General features: G+C 40.3%; 1 protein-coding gene across 1 annotated transcript in view; it reads right to left on the minus strand.

The window, feature by feature from the left end:
• parp9 (poly(ADP-ribose) polymerase family member 9) overlaps window positions 1-21,981 on the minus strand; it is a 37,171-nt gene that overhangs the window by 7,099 nt on the left and 8,091 nt on the right. The window contains exons 6-10 of the mRNA XM_048599228.1: window positions 21,615-21,704; window positions 16,105-17,045; window positions 10,884-11,114; window positions 9,848-10,069; window positions 6,730-6,799 (exon numbers count right to left, since the gene is read on the minus strand). Of these exons, the coding sequence (XP_048455185.1) occupies window positions 6,730-6,799; window positions 9,848-10,069; window positions 10,884-11,114; window positions 16,105-17,045; window positions 21,615-21,704 (1,554 nt within the window). The remainder of the gene's footprint in view (window positions 1-6,729; window positions 6,800-9,847; window positions 10,070-10,883; window positions 11,115-16,104; window positions 17,046-21,614; window positions 21,705-21,981) is intronic.

Genomic DNA, 21,981 nt, shown 5'->3' on the forward strand with positions numbered 1-21,981 from the left:
TTCATCATTGTAAATAACTTGTAATTCATCACAGAATTTTCCTTCAGCCCATCATGTCCACCCCGGTCATTTTCCAGCATTGGCCCACAGCCTTGTATGTATTGGCATTTCAAGTGTTCATCTAAATACTCCTTAAATATTGTGATGGTTCATGTCTCTACTACACTTTCAGGCAGTGAGTTCCAGATATCCGCTATGCTTTGTGTGATAAAATTCTTCATTAAATCTCCCTAAACCTCCTGCCTTTTACCTTAAGTCTTCATTCCCTGGTTATTGCTGCAAGACTAAGGGGAAAAGGTTCTTATTACTTCCCCTATCTATGACTCTTATCATTTTGAACACCTCAATCAATACTCCTCACAGCCTTCTCTGTCAAAGGTAAAACAACCCCAGCCTATCTAGAAACAAAAAAACAGAAATTACTGGAAAAAGCTCAGTATTAACATTTCAGGTGGAGTGACCCTTCCTCAGAACTGCCAACCTATCTAGTCTGTCTTCATAGGTCCAGCCCACAGATGGTGAATCCTGGTGAATCTCCTCTGCATCCTCTCCAGTACAATCACATTCTTCCTATAGTGCATTGACCAGAACTGCAAACAGTACTCCAGCTAGGCCTAAATAGCATTTATGCTGCTCCATCATAACATCCCTGCTTTTGTATTCCATGCCTTTACTAATAATTGCCTTCTTAACCATCTTATGCACCTGTCCTGTTGCATCAAGGATCTATAGACATGCACGTTGATGTGTCTCTGATCTTCTGTACTTTCTAGCGGATTACCATTCATCGTGTACCCCTTCACCTCGTTAGTCGTCCCAAAAAGCATCACCTCACAAATTCCATTTGCTATTGTTCCATCCATCTGACCAACCCGTCGACATTATTATGTTGTCTAAGGCTTTCATCCTCACTATTTACCAGACCACTAATCTTTTTGTCACCTTTGAATTTACCGATCAAGCCTTCTACCTTAGTGTTTAGCTCATTAATGTACACTATAAACAGCAAGTGACCCACCACTGAACCCTGTGGTAAACCAACTAACACAAGTTACTAGTCAAGAGAACAACTTTCAACCATTACTCTCTGCTTCCCGCCACTAGGTCAACTTTGAATCAATTTGCTAAATTTCCATGGATCCCATGGGATCTTAACTTCCAAACTAGTGTCTCCTCTGAGACCTTGTCAAAAGCCTTACTAACACCATGCAGACTATATCCATTACACTACCTTCATCTACACAACTAGTCATCCTATCAAAAAATTCAACCTGTCAGAAGTGATTGCCATCCTGATTATCTTTGATTAATTCTTGTCCTTCCAAATAGAAATTAACTCTGTCCCTGAGAATGAGAAACTTGAGGAAAACAATCACTTATATTAGATTCACTGGCCTATATTCCCTGACTTATCCCTACCACTCTTCAATAATGGTACAATATTAGCAGTCCTCCATTTGATAACGTAATATCGACACTCCTGAAAGATACACAGTGTGTCTCTAGCCAAGATAAGATTCTAACACTGTTCTGCCAATCAATATTAAAACAATGTTGAATGAACCAGTTGAGCTTGAATTACGTGCAAGTTCAGTATAAGATTAATAACCCTATTGTTATGGCAGTAACCACAATTGAAGTTATCAGCATTCACATAACCAACAACTCTACTGTTCTCCCTGTCAGCTACCTAGAACTCAACTAGACTGTTGTGAATCACAGCACAAACTAGAGGAACAACATCTCATCTTCAGACTAGGCACTTTAAAGCCTTCTAGACTTAACGTTGAGTTCAAATTGTGAACCAACTCCCATTTCTTCCCTTTATTTTCGCTTTACTTGTTACATTCTCTGTCACCATGTTTTCTCTCCCCTCCCCCCACCCCAGTGGAACTGTCTTCTCTTTTGAGACTGGCAGGCACACCATTGTTCTACAATTCTCACATTCCGATCAATTAATCTGAAACATCAACATCTTTCCTTCACCAGCACTCTACACTCACCACCACTGCCCGAACCCCCAACTGCAGCATAAATGCCTCTCCCCCTCCACACTTCACTTCAGCTCTGAAGAAGAGTCATCTAGACTCAAAATGCTAGCTTGCTGTCTCTCCATGGATGCTGTCTGACCTGCTGTGATCTCCAGCATCAGCAGTAATTTGCTCCTAGACTGTTTACAATGTAGGTCTCATATACAATTTGAGTATAGGTTTTCCACCACATATAGGTGCCACCACCATATTGTTATGGAATAAAAATAAGCATCGCCTGACTTCATTCCTGACTCTACTGTTACTGAAACTCTCCATATAACTTATTTGTTTCTAAAATTGACTATTCCAATGCTCTAATGGTCAGTCTCCCATCTTCCACCTTTTTTAAATTTGAGGTTATTCAAATTCAGCTGAAGGTACTTGTGCCACTTTACTTGCCAACCTACGTTGGCCCTGGTCTGGCAACATCTTATTTAAAATTTTCATCCTGATTTTCAAATGCCAACATTGTTTTACCCACTCCTACCATCTTTCAATATTTTTGTGCTCCTCCAGTTCAAAATTCTTGGGCATCTGGGATTTTAAATTGTTCCACCATTGATTGTGGTGTCTGTAACTCCCTAGCCCCTATGCTCTGGCATTCCCACCAAAGATTTTATTTCCTTCTGCAGGACGTTTTTCAGAACCTACTTCTTTGGGCAAGCAGTTACCTGTCATTATATCCCATGTGGCTCAACATCATGTTCTATTGAATAACACCCCTGCAAAGCATCTTGACACATTTTACTATGTTAAAGATGCAATTTAATGCAAATTGTTTTTTTACTGCCTTTACCATATAATAGACACATGAACCAGTAAAGCGACAGTAATGTGATAACGGCTGAGAAGGGAGGCCAGAGAAAACAGAGGCCAGCAAGTTGTGCATTTTCTTAGGAGCAGAAATAGCCATGCTAAGGTGAGGCTTCTGAGCCACACCGTAAGACGCTTATCATGTCAGAAACTGTCATGCTATGCAACAAAAGGCTGCAACCACCACATATACAATTGACACAGTTATCAAAAAAATGTCAAACTTTACAGTTTATTTCTTGTAAATTGTTTTATTTTTGAGCATTCCAAACCAAAAAGATTAAAGCTGTCCAATTGATTTGTATTACTATGAAATGGCATTAGTTTCATACCCAATAGTTTTGGGATAACACAACAAACCTGAAGTCCTTCTCACAATGTGAATAAAGCAATTTCAAAGGCTAATAGAATATTGGCCTTTATCTGAAGGAGAAGGAAGTTAATCTTGGTTTTGTAGTACTGTGTACAGATGTCATTGCATTCAATTGTGGGTGCTATGACTCAGGTGGAATACATTTGACCTTGAAAAGAGGACTGCACAGATTTAATAGAATGATTTCAGTGTCAAGAAGTGAAATTGAGAGCCGTGCTTGCATAAACTGACTGGTGTTCCTTTGGTATACATGGTTAAGTGGTGATACGATCATGGTGTTTAAAATATGAAAAGAGAGTTCAAGTCCCATATGCTCCAGTGCTGTGTAATAACATCTCTGAAGAGGTTGATTAGGGAAAATCGTTTACATTTTTTTTTAAAAAAATCAAAATATTCAGATGGTGATAATTCGAAATGTAGAGTTTTATACAAAGACAGATCAGCCATGATCATAATGAATGGTGGAGTAGGCTTTAGGGCCAAACAGGTTACTTTCCACCTAATGAAGATCTTGTACATTTGTACATAGGATGCATCTTATGGCTCTTCACTTCAATTCTAAGTGTTCACTCAGTTTGCACTTAATCAGAGGCTGCCAGCTTCTGTGGCCTGAATTGCTTTTTGGCACAATGGGAGGGGCAGCAGATTGTCAGGGCTCAGAGCACTGAACAGTTAGGCAGGTGGACATGTTGCTGTACTGCACATGCTATGTCAGTGTCCCAGCTACAACATTTAATTCTGAAAGACAGGATTAATCAATACTTGGAAATACAGGGACTGATCAGGGATAATCAGCACGGATTTGTTAGACATCCTGTCTGACTAATTCAGTTAGGTTTTTTTTGAAAAGGTGACTAAATATATTGATGAGGGTAGTGCAATTGATATGATTTACATAGGTTTTGGTAAGGCCTTTGACAAGGTCGTACACGGAAGGCTGGTCCAAAAAGTAAGCCCTTCGGATCCAAGGCAAGTTGGCAAACTGGATCCAAAACTGGCTTCCAAATCGGAGGCAACAGGTGATGAAGAAGGCTGGCCTTCGTGATTGGTCACAGGCTTCCAGTGGTGTACCACAGGGATTGGTGTTGGGATCCTTGCTGTTTCTTATGTGCACTAATGACTTGGATGGGAATGTAGAGTATAATTGGTAAGTTTGCAGATGATACAAAAATTAGTGGTGTTGTTGATAGTGAGGACGATGGTCTTAGGCTACAGTCTGAAATTGACCAGGTGGTAATTCAGTAATGCAATAGCAGACAGAATTTAATCCTAGTAAGTGTGAGATGATGCAATTTTGTAGGTCTAATAAGGAAAGGATACACACAATGAACTTTACATTTCTAGGACGTACTGAGAAATAAAGGGACTTTGTATACAAGTCCATAGATCCCTGAAGATATCAGCACAGGCAGACAAGGTGTTTGTCATCTTTAACCAGGGTGTGGAATATGAGAGCAAGGAAATCTTGTTACAACTTTGTAAAACATTGGCTAGGCCACAGATGAAATACTGTGTGTAGTTCCGATCACCACACTATCAGACAGATGTGATTGCATTTGACAGGGTGTGGAGGAGATTCACCAAGATATTTCTTGGGATGAAATGCCTCAGTTATGAGGAGAGGGTGGACAGTCTGAGTTTGTTTTCCTTGAAGCAGGGGAGGCTAAGTGGGAAATCTGATTGAGGTATACAAAATTTCGAAGGGCACAGACGGAGCAGATTGAGAGATTCTCTTCCCTTTGGCAGACGTGTCTGAGACCACATAGCATAAGTTTAAGGTGAGGAGCAAACAGCTTAGAGGAGACGTTACGAAGCATTTTTTCACCCTGAGGATAGTGGATCCTTGGAACATGCTGCCTGAGAAATGGAGGCAAGTATCCTTGCAACACGTAAAATACCTAAAATACCTGGGTATAATAGGCCACAGACTAAGTGCACATCAGGAGATTAGTGTGGTTTGGTGTTTACCGCTCAGCATAGATGTGGCGGGCTGAAGGGCCTGTTTCTATGCTGTGTGACTCTATGACTCTGTCTGTGGCTTTTGCAGCAAACACACTGCATGCACTTCAACCAAATAGCCATGTGTGAAAACCAGAAGGGGAACCATCCTTAGTAGGGTCAGAGCTACTTTGGTCACTAAGAGGTACTACCACAGGTAATAAAGGAGCTTGTCTGACTTCAGTCCAGCGGTTTGGCTACGTCAATCCTGCAGGTAAGGTACAACCAGTTTGGGGATTTACAGATACATCACTGGGGTGCTTGTGGAGATATCAGTCTGGAGAGTGGGACAACTTTTTGTGCAATAAGAGAAAGGGAGGGACTGAATACAATACAATGGATGGAAAAGCAATTATTTCTGATGCAGATAAGGTCTTTCCAGTGAATGAGTAGAAATTAATAAAGATAGGAGGGGCCAGTTTGGGAAGATGAGGTGGGTGAGACCTGTTGAGTGGACAAGATGCATGAAATGGTGAGAGTTGTTGTTTGCAGCCTCAGTGACAGATGTATGTTGTGGCAGAGTTAGTGATTGGTAGACCTGTGCATATGAAGTAGTAGAGAGAAGATGGTAGCACTTAGCTTTGCAGAATGTAATAAACCATTAATCTTCTCCCTACACCGCTTTGCATTGCTTTTCACCTGTGTCACTGAACTAACTAGGGTCACTATCTTGGGCACAGGCTGGCTGAGACTGCTGGCTTGACCTCCTTTGCCAGCCAGCAAGAACCAGCACTGCTGTCCTTTACATCACCACATTTTCAAGCATCCCCTTTCTGGACTATATCGTCAGTGACAAGTGTGGAGCAGCAGAGTGTGAAGGCCAGTTCCTGGCTTGCAGCACTTGACATGTTGTCGGGCTGGAGGATAAAAATGATGCTAACAACACTAAAGAAGCCAGTTGCAGACTTAACGGAGATGAAGAATGGAAGACTGTGGTGAGAAAAGCGAACATGGGCCATGGTGGACTGATCACCATCAATCCCACTCAATAAAATACTGCCAAACAATAGGAAAATTCTGCCGTGAATGTTGTCCAAAAGAAGGTTCATTTAGGAAAGAAGGAAGGTTCTACAGAAACAGGCATACAACAATATTGATAGCAATCTTTGGTCATTTTTTGATCAAGGTTCTGTCAAAAGAACACCCATCTGCTCAGTTGCTTCACCATCAAAAAGAATGTGAAAGTGAAATAAACTGCATCGCTCGCACTTTTGCTGCTTCTCGAGGGCAGTACACAGATTTCTGAAATCCACAAGTGTTCACAGCTGTTCGATACAGAACAGCAAAGCTCTTTCACTTCTGCTAATCTGAATAGATCTTCATCAGTGTCTGTGAATGCTGCAACCTCATGCAAATTGCTCGCAACGTAAACTGGGCAAAGACTGCAGAGTTACTTTCTAAAGTTTTGGAAAATAATTAATGTTAATGGATACTTTAAACATGCGGAATTTCTGTCGTAAAAACACTGATTAAGTCCTATAATCTGTAGCTTTTCTTATTTTGCTAACTTACCAATTATTGATGCGAGCCTATGGCTTTGTCGAGATAAATGTTTTAGTCTATTCAATTCCTGCAAAAATGCCTAGTTGCAAACATACAGATATATTGTCACTATCACAACTGTTTTGTTAGCACACAATGGTTCTACAATGACAATTTTATCTGCAATTAGATTTACAATACACAATAAGAACAGAACTGACAATGGTTAAAATCATGTACTTTAACTGATCCAAGACTATAACATGTTAAAGCTAAAAAGTGAACATTTTTAAATTCAGAAAATAATAAATTCACAGCAGTGTAAAGCAGAAACATTAACTGGAATAGTAACACACTGAAGAATGGCTGGCTTGGAACAACATCAGCAATTCTTCACCATCACTGGGCTAAAATCAACAGAACTCCCTTCCCAATATGGCTGTACCTTTACAGGTCTGCGGTAGTTAGAAAAGGCAGCAGACTGCCAGCCTCTCAAGGGCAATTAGGGATAGTCAATTACATTGGCTAGTCAATGACATCACATGCCATGATAGAATTTTGAAAATGCTTTAAAATTTGTACCATTTGACAATTGAATTATATTAAATCTATAAACTCTCATAAGCATATTCTTCAAGGCTTTACTTTAAAAGTTACCTGTAAATTACAACGATTAGGGTTTAATCTCATATCTTTTCTATAGGTGATCATTTAACTCGAGAAAGATTGTAAGGTACACTCAGAAGCTGGCCGGCTGATACAGAAGGTAAAGTTGCATGGGGTCAAAGGTGAGCTTGCAAGATGGTTAAAAAACTGGCTTGGTCATAGAAGTCAGAGGGTAGCAGTGAAAGGGTGCATTTCTGAATGGAGGTCTGTGACTAGTGGAGTTCCTCAGGGATCAGTGTTGGGAACTTTGCTATTTGTAATATATATGAATGATGTGGAGGAAAATGTAACTGGTCTGATTAGTAAGTTTGCTGTTGACACAAAGGTTGGTGGAATTGTGGATAGCGATGAGGACCATCAAAGGATACATCTGGATATAGATTGGTTGGTGACTTGGGCAGAGAGATGGCAGATGGAGTTTAATCCAGAAAAATGTTAGGTAATGTATTTTGGAAGGTCTAATCCAGATGGAAAATATACAGCAAATGGCAGAACCCTTAAGAGTACTGAGAGGCAGAGGGATCTGGGTGTACAGGTACACAGGTCACTGAAAGTGGCAACACAGGTGGAAAAGGTAGTCAACAAGGCATATGGCATGCTTGCCTTCATCGGCTGGGGCATCGAGTTTAAAAATTGGCAGGTAATGTTCTTTAAAGCTGCAACCTTAGTTCGGCCGCATTTGGAGTATCGTGTTCAATTCTGGTTGCCACACTACCAGAAGGACATGGTGGCTTTGGAGAGGGTACAGAAAAGATTTACCAGGATGTTGCCTGGTATGGAGGGCATTAGTTATGAGGAGACGTTGGAGAAACTTGGGTTGTTCTCACTGGAACGATGGAGGTTGAGGGGCGACCTGATAGAGGTCGACAAGATTATGAAGGGTGTGGACAGAGTGGACAATCAGAAGCCTTTTCCCAAGGTGGAAGGGTCAATAACTATGGGCCATAGGTTTAAGGTACAAGGGGCAAGGTTTAAAGCTGATGTACGAGGCATGTTTTTTTACACGGATGGTGATGGGTGCCTGGAACTCACTGCTGAGGGAGGTAGTGGAAGCAGATACAATAGTGCCTTTTAAAGGGCACTTTGACAAATACATGAATAGGATGGGAATACGGTCCCCAGAAGGGTAGGGGGATTTAGTTGTGACAGCCAGTGTGTCGGTGGAGGCATGGAGGGCTGACAGGCCTGATTCTGTGTTGTAATTTTCTTTGCTCTTGGTCTGTTATGTTAAAGCAATATAACAGTCAAATATTTGTCATTTGTAATTTTGAGAGTTTAGAAATAGTGAACTTGAACAAATAGAGCATTTTGAATAAATATTAATGCTGGCATATTTCATGCTGCTACAGCTGTATCCATGGACTGTGCAACACCCATAGACATATTACATTATTGTTATTTCATGGCTTCAACCTACCATGGATTCTCTGGGCTCTGAGTGTCTGTACTATAATCTTGAGGCTGCTGTATCTAGCAACACTGCTCCTGCTTTGAGTTTGCAGAACCTCCACCTCATCAGTCTGGGTTTTATGGCTGTTGGAGATCTGATTTCCATGTGAACAGTGTTTTCAAAGCAGTGGAGTCAGTCTGCTGAAGAAGCTTTCTAGCTCTCCGGTTTATGAAAAAAAAAATCCCTGGTTGTATCTCCAGTGTGGTATACTGATCCAACTACTATCAGAAGAAATGTGAAGGCGTTTGTCTCAATATTTCCTGAATTACATAGCTGTCTCTAGGATTTTTGGAGACTATGTGTGTATTTAATAACCTGTCCACATGTGCCAGAATGGCATTTGAACATTCTAGACCATATCTTTTTTGCTTTCAACAATTGTTGGCGAAAACATGTTTCTTCCAAAATTATCTCGGCAGGATCATTGTTCTTTTTTCTTTAGCTGGTGCATACATGCTTGTTGGCTTATTTCCAGAGGCAAATATTTATACTAGCATAACATGTACAGTTCATGATACCCAGTTTGTCATCATGGATTTTTTTGATGAATAAATTGATAATTCTTGTTACTAACAAAACTTAGTCAATGCCTCTTTCTATTCTGAATCATACAATTAGCTGTTTTAGCAACCACACAGCACATCAACTTATGTTGTGACCCCTGTGCTGGTGGGACAATAAAGAGTGCATTCTTCTTTTGTATTCAGTCATAGGACGTGGGTATCTGTGCCCATCCCTAGCTGCCCTTGAAAAGGTTGTGACATACATGGTCCAGCTAGCCCAATAACTACACCACCATGCCAACGCCTCTGCCTGCCATAAACAAGCACAATGTATACCAATTCTCCCAAATGGGTGTATAATTTTTGAACAAGAGAACCTCTGTTGCAGGTTGGCTACTTAATAGATTATGCATTTCTTATTGTATTTTATAAACAATTACATGACAGTTAGCAATGTAAGAGAAGAGTTAATTAACTTTCAAAATTAATTTTAAACTTATATTCTCAGAATGACTTGTTACTCCATTACCTCATAAACATCTGTTTCTGCTGGATGAAGCACAATGTAAATAGTGTTAATTTTGAAGTCATCACTGCCTTCCACATGATTGAGTATTTCTTCAAGAAGAATTTTTGCCATCTTCTTTGAACTGAGTGTTTGTGTTACATCACTGGTCACAGGAATTGAAATTGAACGAGTCTTATCTTCTTTTGTAAGCTCAATACAATTTGTAATAACCTTCTTTAACAGCTATTAGAGAAAATAAAGAACAATATCCCAAATAGGATTCAGCAAATAACTTAGAATCATAAAGATATACAGCACAGAAACAGCCCCTTCAGTGCAACTTTACCATGCCAACCAGATATCCTGTATAAATCCAGTCCTATTTGCCAGTATTTGGCCCATATCCCTCTAAACCCTTCCTATTCATATGCCCATTCAGATGCTTTTTAAATGTTGTAATTGTACCAGCCTCTACCACTTCCTCTGGCAGCTCATTCCATACATGCACCACCCTCTCGGTGAAAATGTTGCTCCTTAGGTCCCTTTTATATCTTTCCCCTCTCACCTTAAACCTATGCCCTCTAGTTTTGGACTCCCCCACCCTGGGGAAAACACCTCGCATATTTACCCCATCCATGCCTCATTATTTTGTAAACGTCTATAAGGTCACCCCTCACCCTCCAACACACCAGGGAAAATTGCCCAGCCTATTCAGCCTCTCCCTATAGCTCGAACCCTCTAATCCTGGCAACATCCTCGTAAATCTTTTCTGAATCCTTTCAAGTTTCACAACATTCTTCCTATAGGAGGGAAACCAGAATTGCATTAAGTACTCCAAAAGTGGCCAAACCAATGTCCTGTACAGCCTCAACATGACCTCCCAACATCGCTATTCAATACACTGATCAATAAAAGTAAGCATTCCAAATGTTTTCTTCACTATCCTATCTACCTGCGACTCCACTTCCAAGGAACTATGAACCTGCACTCCAACGTCCCTTTGTTCAGCAGTACTCCCCTTCATAAATTGTATTAAAGTATTTAAAATTATGCTTACCTTTTCCGAATCAAAGTATGAACCAGGAGCATATGCTACGTGGTATACATATTCACAGCTCAAACGATATCCTGATGTTTTTAATATATCTCCAAAAGCTAGTAGTTCTGTCTTTTTAATTCTATGAAGTTCTTTTTGAAGTTCTGGACCAGCTAATTCTGAAATTGCTTTAGAAATCTTACCCAAATTCAAATTTAGATCCCTAGATATTGCACTCACAATCACGTCAGTCTGTTTTAAGACAAAAAATAACTTCTTTTAAATCTTTGGGTTTTTCATCCAATTCAGATTAAACTTGAGTAGATATTTATGAGTATTAACATTATAATATGACATTATAAAAACACAAAAATTCAACCGTAATTAAGAATGATAGCCTAGAAATCCAACTGCAAATTGATTCAGCCTCAAGGAGTTAACTCACCCCCCAAATTCACCCACTCCCCCACCCAACTGAAATTTATTTAAGTGATGCACAAAATTCATTTTTACCTGATTACAACTGTAAATTTGCCATGTTACTCATTAATGCATGCTTGTGGGATAGAAGATATACCTAAAGGCAGCCTGAACCTTTTTAAAGGAGGAGCATTCTACATAAGAACATACAAATTAGGAACAGGAGTAGATCAATTAGCCCTGTCCAACTGCTCTGTCATTCAATAATCTCATGGTTGATCTGATTGTGGCCTCAATTCCACGTGCCACATGCCAATGACTCCCTAGCTGCAGAGTTCAGAAAAAAAAACATTTAGAAGGAGACATATAGGTGAAGCACATTCTGTGACAGCACTAAGTTGCAGAACAATGCTTTGAAGGACATGGCACTGGCAGTGGATGGCAGATTGATAATGTCTTCCCTCCAGGGCAGTAAGTACATGAGCCATCAAGTCCACCATCAGTAGGAAAAAAGTATGAGAGTGTCAGAAGATAAGTATTTAAGGTGGCTACACAGCTGGAATAAATTCTCTATCTTGCCAGCGTTGTTAAGGTATGAATATTCTCTTACTCAGTTCACAGTTCCATCACTGCTTAATTAAGCAGAAGACTTCCCTTCCCATCACACCCAATCCCACTTAATATCACTCTCCAACAATTGTTGCACCACAGACCTTTGCTGGACATCAATTGACATAAAATATTCTTCCCTTTACATTCCTATGTGACAATCACGATCTAGAATCGATTAATTGACTAAAGTGTTTTGAGGGATCACAAAGTCATGAAAGGCATGAGATAAATGCAAAGTTTTGGGCTGAAGTTTGTTTTATTGACATAGCGTGAGTCTCATCATTTGTTGGAGGAAGGACAAGTGAGTTTTCTTGCTTTACCTTACCAAATTTGCCACATTCATTGCCATTCCGACCCTTGCAGCTTGTATCACATCTGCTTTCTGCACCATCTTACTAAACACTATTCCCAGAAGAACTCACCACTCAGCAACATCTGCCCAGAGACAAGCATCCCTTGTATCCCTGGCATGCTTAAAAGCCACTGTGTACCTAGCAGCCTGACATCTGGCAGCTGCCCTGCTCAGTTTAGGAGCCTGAGGAAGATGGCTGAGAAGGGGAAGCTGGCATTACATTTCTCTGATAGGAGTCTGCAGGGGGTGGGGCGGGGGGTGGTGGTGGGGGTGCTAATCTGGAGGATTCTTCTTCCCGGTGGAACAACTAAGGAGGGAATAGTGCCAGACAATGCCAGCCTGGTAGAAGATTGCCACATGGATTGGTGCTGCCTACAGGATACAGAGGACTGGGCTGCAGTGTAGAAAGGTGGCCAATCACCTTCTTCATTCAGCCAGGGTGAATGCCACACTCTGCTATCGAAGACCTCACATTCACTCTATCCCTGGCACCATACCACCTCCCATGCTCAGCCACCATTACTGTTGCATGCAACACCTCCCCTTATTTACTGTCGTTACCCACATCCCAACCTCTCTACACCACTAACCCTGCATGCTCTCCATGCTGCCTCCTCACTCCCCTCTGAACATCTTAACACCTTTGCTCCACATGTATCAGCCAAAACAGCTATGCTACCAATTTGCATCTTACTCATTCATACCCTTTTTGTCATTACAGAAGACATTCCAATAACAGGTACAGTGGCATCATACAGGTGGCAAGGGGTGGGATTGGGGATGGTGATGCCTGCTATCCTTGTCCTCACCTCCTATGAGGATGGAATCCTTGCCTCCACAGGAAAAGACCTAGACCACATCTGTGGGAATGCAAAGACAGCCATGCCCTGCCAACTGAGTAAGTACCACTTAGCGTTCTACTGCAACACTCACATTAACCAGGGGGTGAATCCTCCACTCTGATCTGAACTCTACGGAAACAAAGATCTGACTGTGACCCACTCCCTGGAGTGCAGAGGCATTGGCACTCTGTTCAAAGCCACCTGATAGGTGGCACATAGCTCACTGATTAGCACTGCTGTCTCAGCGCCAGGGTCCCAGTGACTATCCGTGCGGAGTTCACATGTTCCCCACATGTCTGCATGGGTTTCCTCCGGGTCCCTTCCACAGTCCAAGGATGTGCAGGTGAGCTGAACTGGCCATGCTAAATTGCCCCATGGTGTCCAGGGATGTGCAGGCTGGATGGGTTGGCCATGGGAAATATGGCTAGGTCTGGGTAGGATGCTGTTTGTAGGGTCAGTGCAGACTCAATGGGCCAAATGGCCTGAATCCGCACTGTAGGGATTCTATGACTGGAAGCCCAATCATGGCCAAAATTCTGGACTGGTATGGAAGGTTGCCCTAGACTAACCATGCCAGAACCTGCCGAGTGATGAGTGTTCCCACTGACTTCACTGAGAACTAATCCTTGAAATCTTTAGGATGTGGCTTGCTGCAGAAGCTGTGTGTTTGGTGCAAACACCGCTGCCATATGGAACTGACATGACACACTGCCATACAACAAGACGTATATGTCCTTAACTGAGGACTACTAATCAACATGGAGAGCTTCCTGGTCGTATGACAGTAATAACTGGCAAAGCATGAATGTTGTCGGCACACCAGTAGGTACTGGGTGAACATGCGCTAAGACAGAAGCGAGATAGGTAGCCTGGTCGAAGTGATGCAGTAATATACCCAATGCAGCCATGTACTGCTGTTTGACAGTGTGCCCTGCTAGGCAGGTCTAGGCTTTCACAGCACACTGCCAGTGCTTCAGAGAGGTGCTAGGATAATGGTAAGGATTCATTCTCAGATGCCAATGTCTGTAGTGCAAGGATACTTGCAGCTCTTGCCCATGGATCATGCCCTGGGCTACTGTTTAATCATTAGCAAAATCAAGGTCATTCCTTAGATGTGGCAAGCTGAACTCACCAGGTCAGGTTTATCCGATGGCTAGGTTGTTGAGTGAGTTTGGTAAGATTGGAAACAGGATATTAAAGAAGCAAATTGGGTCATCAACAAGGGTCTTAACAAGTGTTAACCATCATAAACTGGCAACTCTCAGCAGTCTGGTGAGAACCCTGCCATGTAAATTGTAAAAAGCTAAAGAATGAAGCAAGATGATCTCGATATCAAGATGGGCCTTGCCAGATTTATTGTCCAATTCTACCACATATCTCATACCTCTACAAGGCTCTGCCTTTCTTAAAGGAGTTCTAATATTTGCTCCTAATACTGGTGTATCCACTTCTCTGAATTTGGCAAGTGATACAATTCAGTGTAGAATTTGCACATGTGATTCCTGCCTTTCATTGAGACTTGAATAGGTTAGTTAACACTTGACAAATGGGTGCCATGTGACTGAATTTCCAGGCCATTGCATCATTATTATCTATAGAAGCTACTTTAGAAATGAAATTCTAATCCTAACAGTGCAACTAAAATACATTTATTATTTGTCATAAATAAGATGGAAAGCAGAAGTGATTAGGACAGGGCAATGCTAGCATTAAATCCAGCAGTTCTGCAACTATAAACAGATTGCATTCAATTAGTATATTCCCTGAAAACCATGTAAGGAATTTTAAAAAATAATTTGAAAATTATCATTCCCATTCCAACACCACCATTTTCTAGAGGACTTTCACCAAGCCAGATTGGGTACTTGCCTCCTTTACATGGATATTGGGATCGGTTTCAAGGGTAGATTTATTTAAGCTACTGGTGGGTGAAGCATGCACACTTCACCCATTGGTCTTTTTAACTGCCTAGAACCATTGCTGACAGCTCAAAAGACAGAAATCTATTTAAGACCTGAAGATCCTGCTAAAATCAGAAGTCTTAAGTCCCTTTGCCACTGGCAATACATCAATTTATAATCTATATTAACACAAAATATGGGGGCATTGGTTGGGTCAGTTGCTGGACATCTAGCGTAGGATTCAATCCCAGGACTAACTTGGGCCTGTCTCCACATCCTGTTGCAGCGTAAAATCACAGCTTAAGACATGGCTCAGCAATGCTGGATAATTGAGATAGTGCTTAGAGAAAACAAAGAACACAACGTATGCAATACCACTCTTAGAGAACTCTTGAAGTACAGTGGTAGTGACTTTATCTCTGGGGCAAAAGATCTGGGTTCAAGTCCCACCTACCCCAGACATGTGTCACAACAATCTCAATGAGTGGATTAGAATTTTCTACAATACAGTTCCTGCTAATGAACTAAATTTACTTTACTGACTAGCAATTCCCTGAAATTACAGCACTAACCTTTGGGAAGAAAATTCTCTCCTATGGCATCTGTCTTCGCCAGATTTCCACAAAACCCAAATCCTGATATCTGATTCCTGGGCAAACCTCCATGTCTAGACTCTGGTGAGCTGTCAATGATTTACATGTCAATCAAATGCACTGTCCTGGCTGCTTGCCTCACTGGGACAATTGAATAAAGCAATTTCAATGCTTGGCTGAATTGGCAGAATGAACTTTACTGCCTCAAGATAATCTGATGTTCAAGGGCTGTTATTTTCTAAACTGCTTCATGTGGATTTATTCCAAATTCCCAGCAATAAGCTTTGTTGTTTAGATTTAATCCCTTAGCTAAATTTTACTTCATCACCTTGATATTAATTCATACCCATATTTTGGCCAATGAGCAAAAGTCCTTAAACATGATGATTAAAATCTTAACATTTCATACAATAAAAACATAATTAGATTATTTTTCCCTGTCCAAATAAACCTATGGTCTTCTTTGGTCTTAACATAGCTAAAAGACGAGATGTTAAATAAAGGAAATTAAGTTGTACATACATTTTGTTCTTCAATTCTTTCTTTCTTGATTTCTATGTGAAGATTCTGAAACTCAAATACATCACGTATCCTATTTGGCACAAAATCCATACATAGCAAACGTTTTTGCTCTGTTTCACCAAGAATATTCTTACACGCATTTTCCACTGCTGTAGTTGTTGGTTCACTGAAGTTTACTAAATGGATCTCTTTTAAAGAATTTTTGGGATTCCATATTCCGTGAAAAGCTTTAACCGTACTTACTATCAATTCCACACACCTGTGTAATGGGAAACCATTTCCAGAACCCAGTGCAGGTATGGCAATTGAAGTCATTTGTAATTCATTTGCCAACACAAGGCTATTTCTGACAGCATAAGAAAGTAATCGATCATTTTCTGAACTTGGATATTTACTCCAGATAGGTGTCACTGCATGGATGACTTTTTTACATGGGAGCTTTCCAGCCCCAGTGCGGACTGCAGAACCAACTGGCACTGCCCCATGTTGTTGTACAATATTGTCACACTCAATTTCAAACGTTTGTCCGGCTGATCTTGCCAAAGCACGAGCAAGTCCATGCTCATGTTTTAAATATTCATTGGCACTGTTCACTACAACATCTACCTCATGTTTTGTCAGATCATCTAAGCATACATAAATACGAAGCCCTCCTGGTAGAGTCTTCAGGTATCTGACTCCAGTAGGAAAAGAGCTTATTGGAGAGTATGTCTCTTCAACGGTCGGTACATCTTCAGCAGAAGATTCTGCCATATGAACTGATACTTTATTTTCATTTTTACAGAGCGTTGCAATACAATTAAACTTCCCATAAATGATTTTACGGAGCAACTTTTTCTTATCCTGAAGGAAGTGGCCAACATAGTTCTCAATTGGAATCTCAATACAGATGTCCTGATGGCTCAATTCTTCACTCTCAGTTATCATCTGTTTTCCATCTACTTGGGACAGAAAAATTATAAACAGTCTTTGGACAGTCACGTGATGCAAGAATTCTTCAGTTTTAACATCAGCTATCTTTTGCTTCTACATCAAAATGGAATTGAATCTTTCCTTCCCATTAATAAATTAGAAATAGATTAGCTGGTCCATACGGGCTAGTCACCTAGATATGGCACCATATGCTTCATATCAGGAGATTCTTATTCCCAAAATGCCACGTGGAGAAATGTTTCAAACAAAAACAAATCAAACCTTAAAACTAAGGTCAATTGGGGGAAATAAATCTGGAAAATGTGATCGATATTCATCTAGAAAGCCAAACATCAATGGTTCATATTCATTTGTTCTTATGTCATGTATGCTTTAGTTTCTATCATAGTTAAGCACCAGCCAGTTCTCTATTGAAAGTACATAGTGGACCAGCAAACAAGCTGGCAAACTGTTCCACATATCTGTTAATAATTGGGAGAAGAAGAACATTTTAGCATCGACCATATTTCTTCACTTGTGCAAATGATGAACATAACCGTATAAAACAAAAGCTAATTTCAGTATTCACCTCATTTAATAACTTTGTAATTCATAATTTACACTTCTCAAAAGCATATTGAGTCACCTCCTTAAGCTTATTCTGAAAACTAAATTATTTAACCTGGGAATCTTTAATGTGATCCTCCTCTGAACATGTTCGAAAGAAATTATATAATCTACCACGTGAAGAGACCAGAGCTGAGTCGAGTGCTACAAATGAATTACTACAGTACTTTTAAACCAAACAAGATTTTGTGCTTGGACAAAACAGAATGTTTTGTTTCTAATGTCTAATCCTATGAATTCAGTCCAATATCCAGGCTTGGGCTGAAAAGTGGTAAGTAACACTTGGACCACATAAATGCCAGGCAATGACCATCTCCAGTTACAGGTCATCACCCCTTGACTTTCAATAGCATTTCCATCACTGAATCCCCACTATCAACATCCTGGGGGTTATCATTGACCAGAAAGTGAAATGGCCTAGCAGATAAATACTGTGGCTATATGATCTAGGAATCCTGCAGCGAGTAACTCATCTCCTGACTTTACATAGTCTGTCCACCATCTACAAAGAACAAGTCAGGAGTGTGATGGAATACTCCCCACTTGCCTGGATGGATGCAGCTCCAACAACACTCATGAAGCTTGACACCATCCACGTCAAAGCAGCCCACTTGAATGGCACCATATCCAATAAAATCCAGTCCCTTCACCACTGATACTTAGTACACACTGCTGCTACTATCCACAAGATGCACTGCTGACGTTTACCTAAGCTTCTCAAACAGCATCTTCCAAACCCATTATCACTTCCATCTAAAAAGACAAAGGCAGCAAGTACATGGGAACATCACCGCTTGGCAGATCCCCTCCAAGCCACTCACAATCCTGACTTCTTTCACTGTTGCTGGGAGAAAATCATGGAATTCCCTATCTAAGGGCATTGAAGGTCTACCTACAGCACAAGGTGTCCAGCACTTCAAGAAGGCAGCTCACCACCACCTTCTCAAGGGCAACCAAGGACAGGCAATAAATGCTGGCCAGCCAACAATACCCATCCCATGAATCAACTTAAAAAAAAAAGTACTAATGCATCAGCTAAGTTGGGGTGGGGGCAAGTGGTGCATTGGTGGCAATTCAGTAGGTGGTTTCCTTTTCCACATTTTACATAATGCTCCGAGACTTGCTATGGGGCAATCAGATTGAAAATCCATTATCAATTTCATCGTCACATTTTACAGCAAGGGAAGAACAAAACCAAAATCGTAACCGTCTTCTCTTCTTTTTTCAAAAATGCCAGAAGCATTTTCTTTATAATCACTTTTGTCCATTTTCTGAATTTGTATATGTCAATAGAAACAAAATTTCATTTCCTTGATACAAGAATATTCAGTAAATCAATAAATGATGTGGACTGACAAAGTTCCAGGATCTATTGCTGGTCCATGTGGAGTTTGGTACTGCCAGCAAGCCAGTGTTGAGGATCCGTGATGACCATAGCACCCCAAACACTGCAAGGGAAGTAGTGCTCTTTCCATTTAGTGTTTATCAGTTTCTCATGTTGTAAAGTGCCTACGTCAGTGACAGAAACAGACTATTATCCCCCGTGCCTCTGTCAATAGCTGATTGATAGCTCATTGTTTTGGTTGTCAGTGGCAAACTAGGGCTGGAGTGCAAGGACTCAACACCTTCAGGAGAGAGGTTCAAGAAACATTGCAAGAAAAGCACAATCATTCAGTTTGTGTTACTATAGATAAACCACCACTGAAGTTTGTCATTACTCCAATGGCAATTGTACTTCATGGGGAAAAGACTCAATAGAACTTTAAATAGCAAGATTCAAAATTAATGAGGAGTAAGTGTTGCATAGGCTGTTGATAGTTTAAGTTGATAAGATACTGCACCCAAGGATATGGAAGGAAGTGAAATGGGGAAATTGCAGAGTACTGGTCATAATCTTTCTGTCTTCCCTAGACTCAGGAGAGGTGCCAGAAAACTGGGAGAATTGCAGACAGCACACTCTTATTCAAGAAGGTTTGAAAGGATAATACCAGCAATTACAGACAGACAACAGTTTAACTTCAGTGTTGGAGAAGCTCCTAAAAACATTATTCAAAATTAGTAGTCACATGGAAAAAGGTGGATTGATTAGGAAGAGCTAGCATGGACTCTTACACGGAAAAATGACTAACTCACTGGAGTTTATTCGAAGCGGTAACAGAAAGTGTAGATGAGGGTCCTGTTGTTAATATAGCGTACATGAACTTCCAAAAGACATTCAATGCAGTACCACAAAATTAACTTGAGAAAAGGTTTTGATCATGGAATAAAAGGGATAGTAGCAACACAGATACAAAATTAGCTGAGCGATAGAAAACAGAGAGTAGTAGTCAATAGATATTTCTGAGCTGAAGGAAGGTTTGTAATGGAGTTCCCAGGGATTAGTTTGAAATCCTTGTTTTTCCTAATATATATTAATGATCGAGATCTTGCTCAAGAGAGAACAATTTCAGTGTTTGTAGGTGACACTAAACTTAGAAGCTTGGAGGACAATGTAGAATTTCAAAAGGATATAGACAAGTTCATGGAGGGAGCAGGTAGGTGACAGATGATGTCCAATGAGGAGAAGTGGGAGGTGATGCAATTTTATAGAAAGAACATAGACAGACAACAAAATAGGGATGTAACACTTAGGGTGGTGCAGGAGGAGAGAGATCTGGATATATTTGCATCTAGATCACTGAAGGTGGCTGAACAGGTATTAAAGAGAACATTAAACAGTACAAGTAGATGAGCAAAGCAAGTATAAAAAAAAGAGTTTGCAGCGACTGGAATGAGACAGCAGTAAATAAAGACCACATTGCAGAGATACAAATTAGCAATATTGTTAATAAATAGGATTTGTTATAGTCAAATGCTAATTCAAGATTTTACATAGTCTAGTTCTGATTAAGTGGGTGAGACAGAAACTGGTATGGAATTACTGACAAGCTGTTAAGGAGTCACAAACAGAAGTTGTCAGTTGAAAACAATTTTCGACACATCAATAGGTGCTAGCTGTGCAGACTGACACAGTACAGAAGTCTTTGATGAAGATGATAGTGAGATGCAAATGGATTTCAGGTACATGCATGTGGAAGTTAATCTTTAGATCATGTTGCTAAAGAGCACCAAGAACCGGATGGCAAGCAGATGAGATCTGGAAGAACTTTGGAGGTGATAATGCTGGAAAGAGAGGAATTATTGCAGTTCCACTGGTTGTGATTCATCCAAAGATTATCCAACATAGTTGGACAATCATAATGTTGATGGTGGAGAATGGTTAGTCATGTCAAGGTGTAAAGAGGTCAAGAAGCAATAGGTCTTTCTGATTGTAGTCACAGTGGAGTTCTTTTCAGAGATGGATCAGGGTCAGGGTCAGGATCAGGATCAGGATAGTATTGATGTTATGAACTAAACAGAATACTGCAAATGCAGCATAAAGGATTTTAAAAGGGACTTTGAGAGAAATCAACAAAGAAGGCAAATGGTATGGCCTATGTCTGCTCTTAAGTTTCAATGTTTCCAAAACACTGAGATAAAAATATATTCAAGAATATTATATGATAACAAAAGAGGTTACAGATGGATGGTAACTGGAAATGAAGAAGGAAACAGCAGTGAGGTTTTTACATGGAAAAGGATGACACTTGAACAAAAGAAGGAATTTACAATATCAGCAATGAAGGTCAGAAATTTGGTTGGGAAAGGATTGCAAAAACAGGAGGAATTGTCCCTCGTGTAAGAAATCAGCTTAAGAACCAATGGGAGATATGAACAAGAAACTACAGGATGCTAGAGGACCAGCATAGGATCAATGAGGGAAGGTTGGATGGTGGCCTTAGAGCGGAGCTAAAAATATCTAATGTACAACAGGCTATTGTAAAACATTTTTAAAAAATTATTTTTCAAGGAATGTACTCTTCTATTAATGTGGTCAGACAATACAATGTTTGTATACTGATGAGAGATTATTAAAAAAATGATAACTCTACCTTCCTCTTCCTGCTGGAACTTCTGAGTTTCTATTTCTTCAGGTTTGGGTTCCTGGAAAGTTTCCATTTCTTGCTCAAATGTGGCTTGTTCTTTTTGGTCACATCACACAAAGGCATATTAAAAATAGCAATAATAATAGGCGTCAGTTTTATCAAGCATTGCAGAATTTTTTTTTAAAAAATCAAAGAATTAGGAGGGCTAAAATGGGCCAAGAAACTACTTAGGCAAAGTAGGATTAATGAAAATCTTAAAGAGAAGGCTTTTTTAATGTACATTAGGAACAAGAGGGTAGCTAGGTCCACTCAAGGACAAGGAGGGATTTTATACAAGGAGCCAGAGGAAGTGGTTGAGGTCTTTATTTCGTAT

This window comes from Rhincodon typus, chromosome 7 (genome assembly GCF_021869965.1).
Source record: "Rhincodon typus isolate 14 chromosome 7, sRhiTyp1.1, whole genome shotgun sequence".
Classification (NCBI taxonomy): Eukaryota; Metazoa; Chordata; class Chondrichthyes; order Orectolobiformes; family Rhincodontidae; genus Rhincodon; species Rhincodon typus.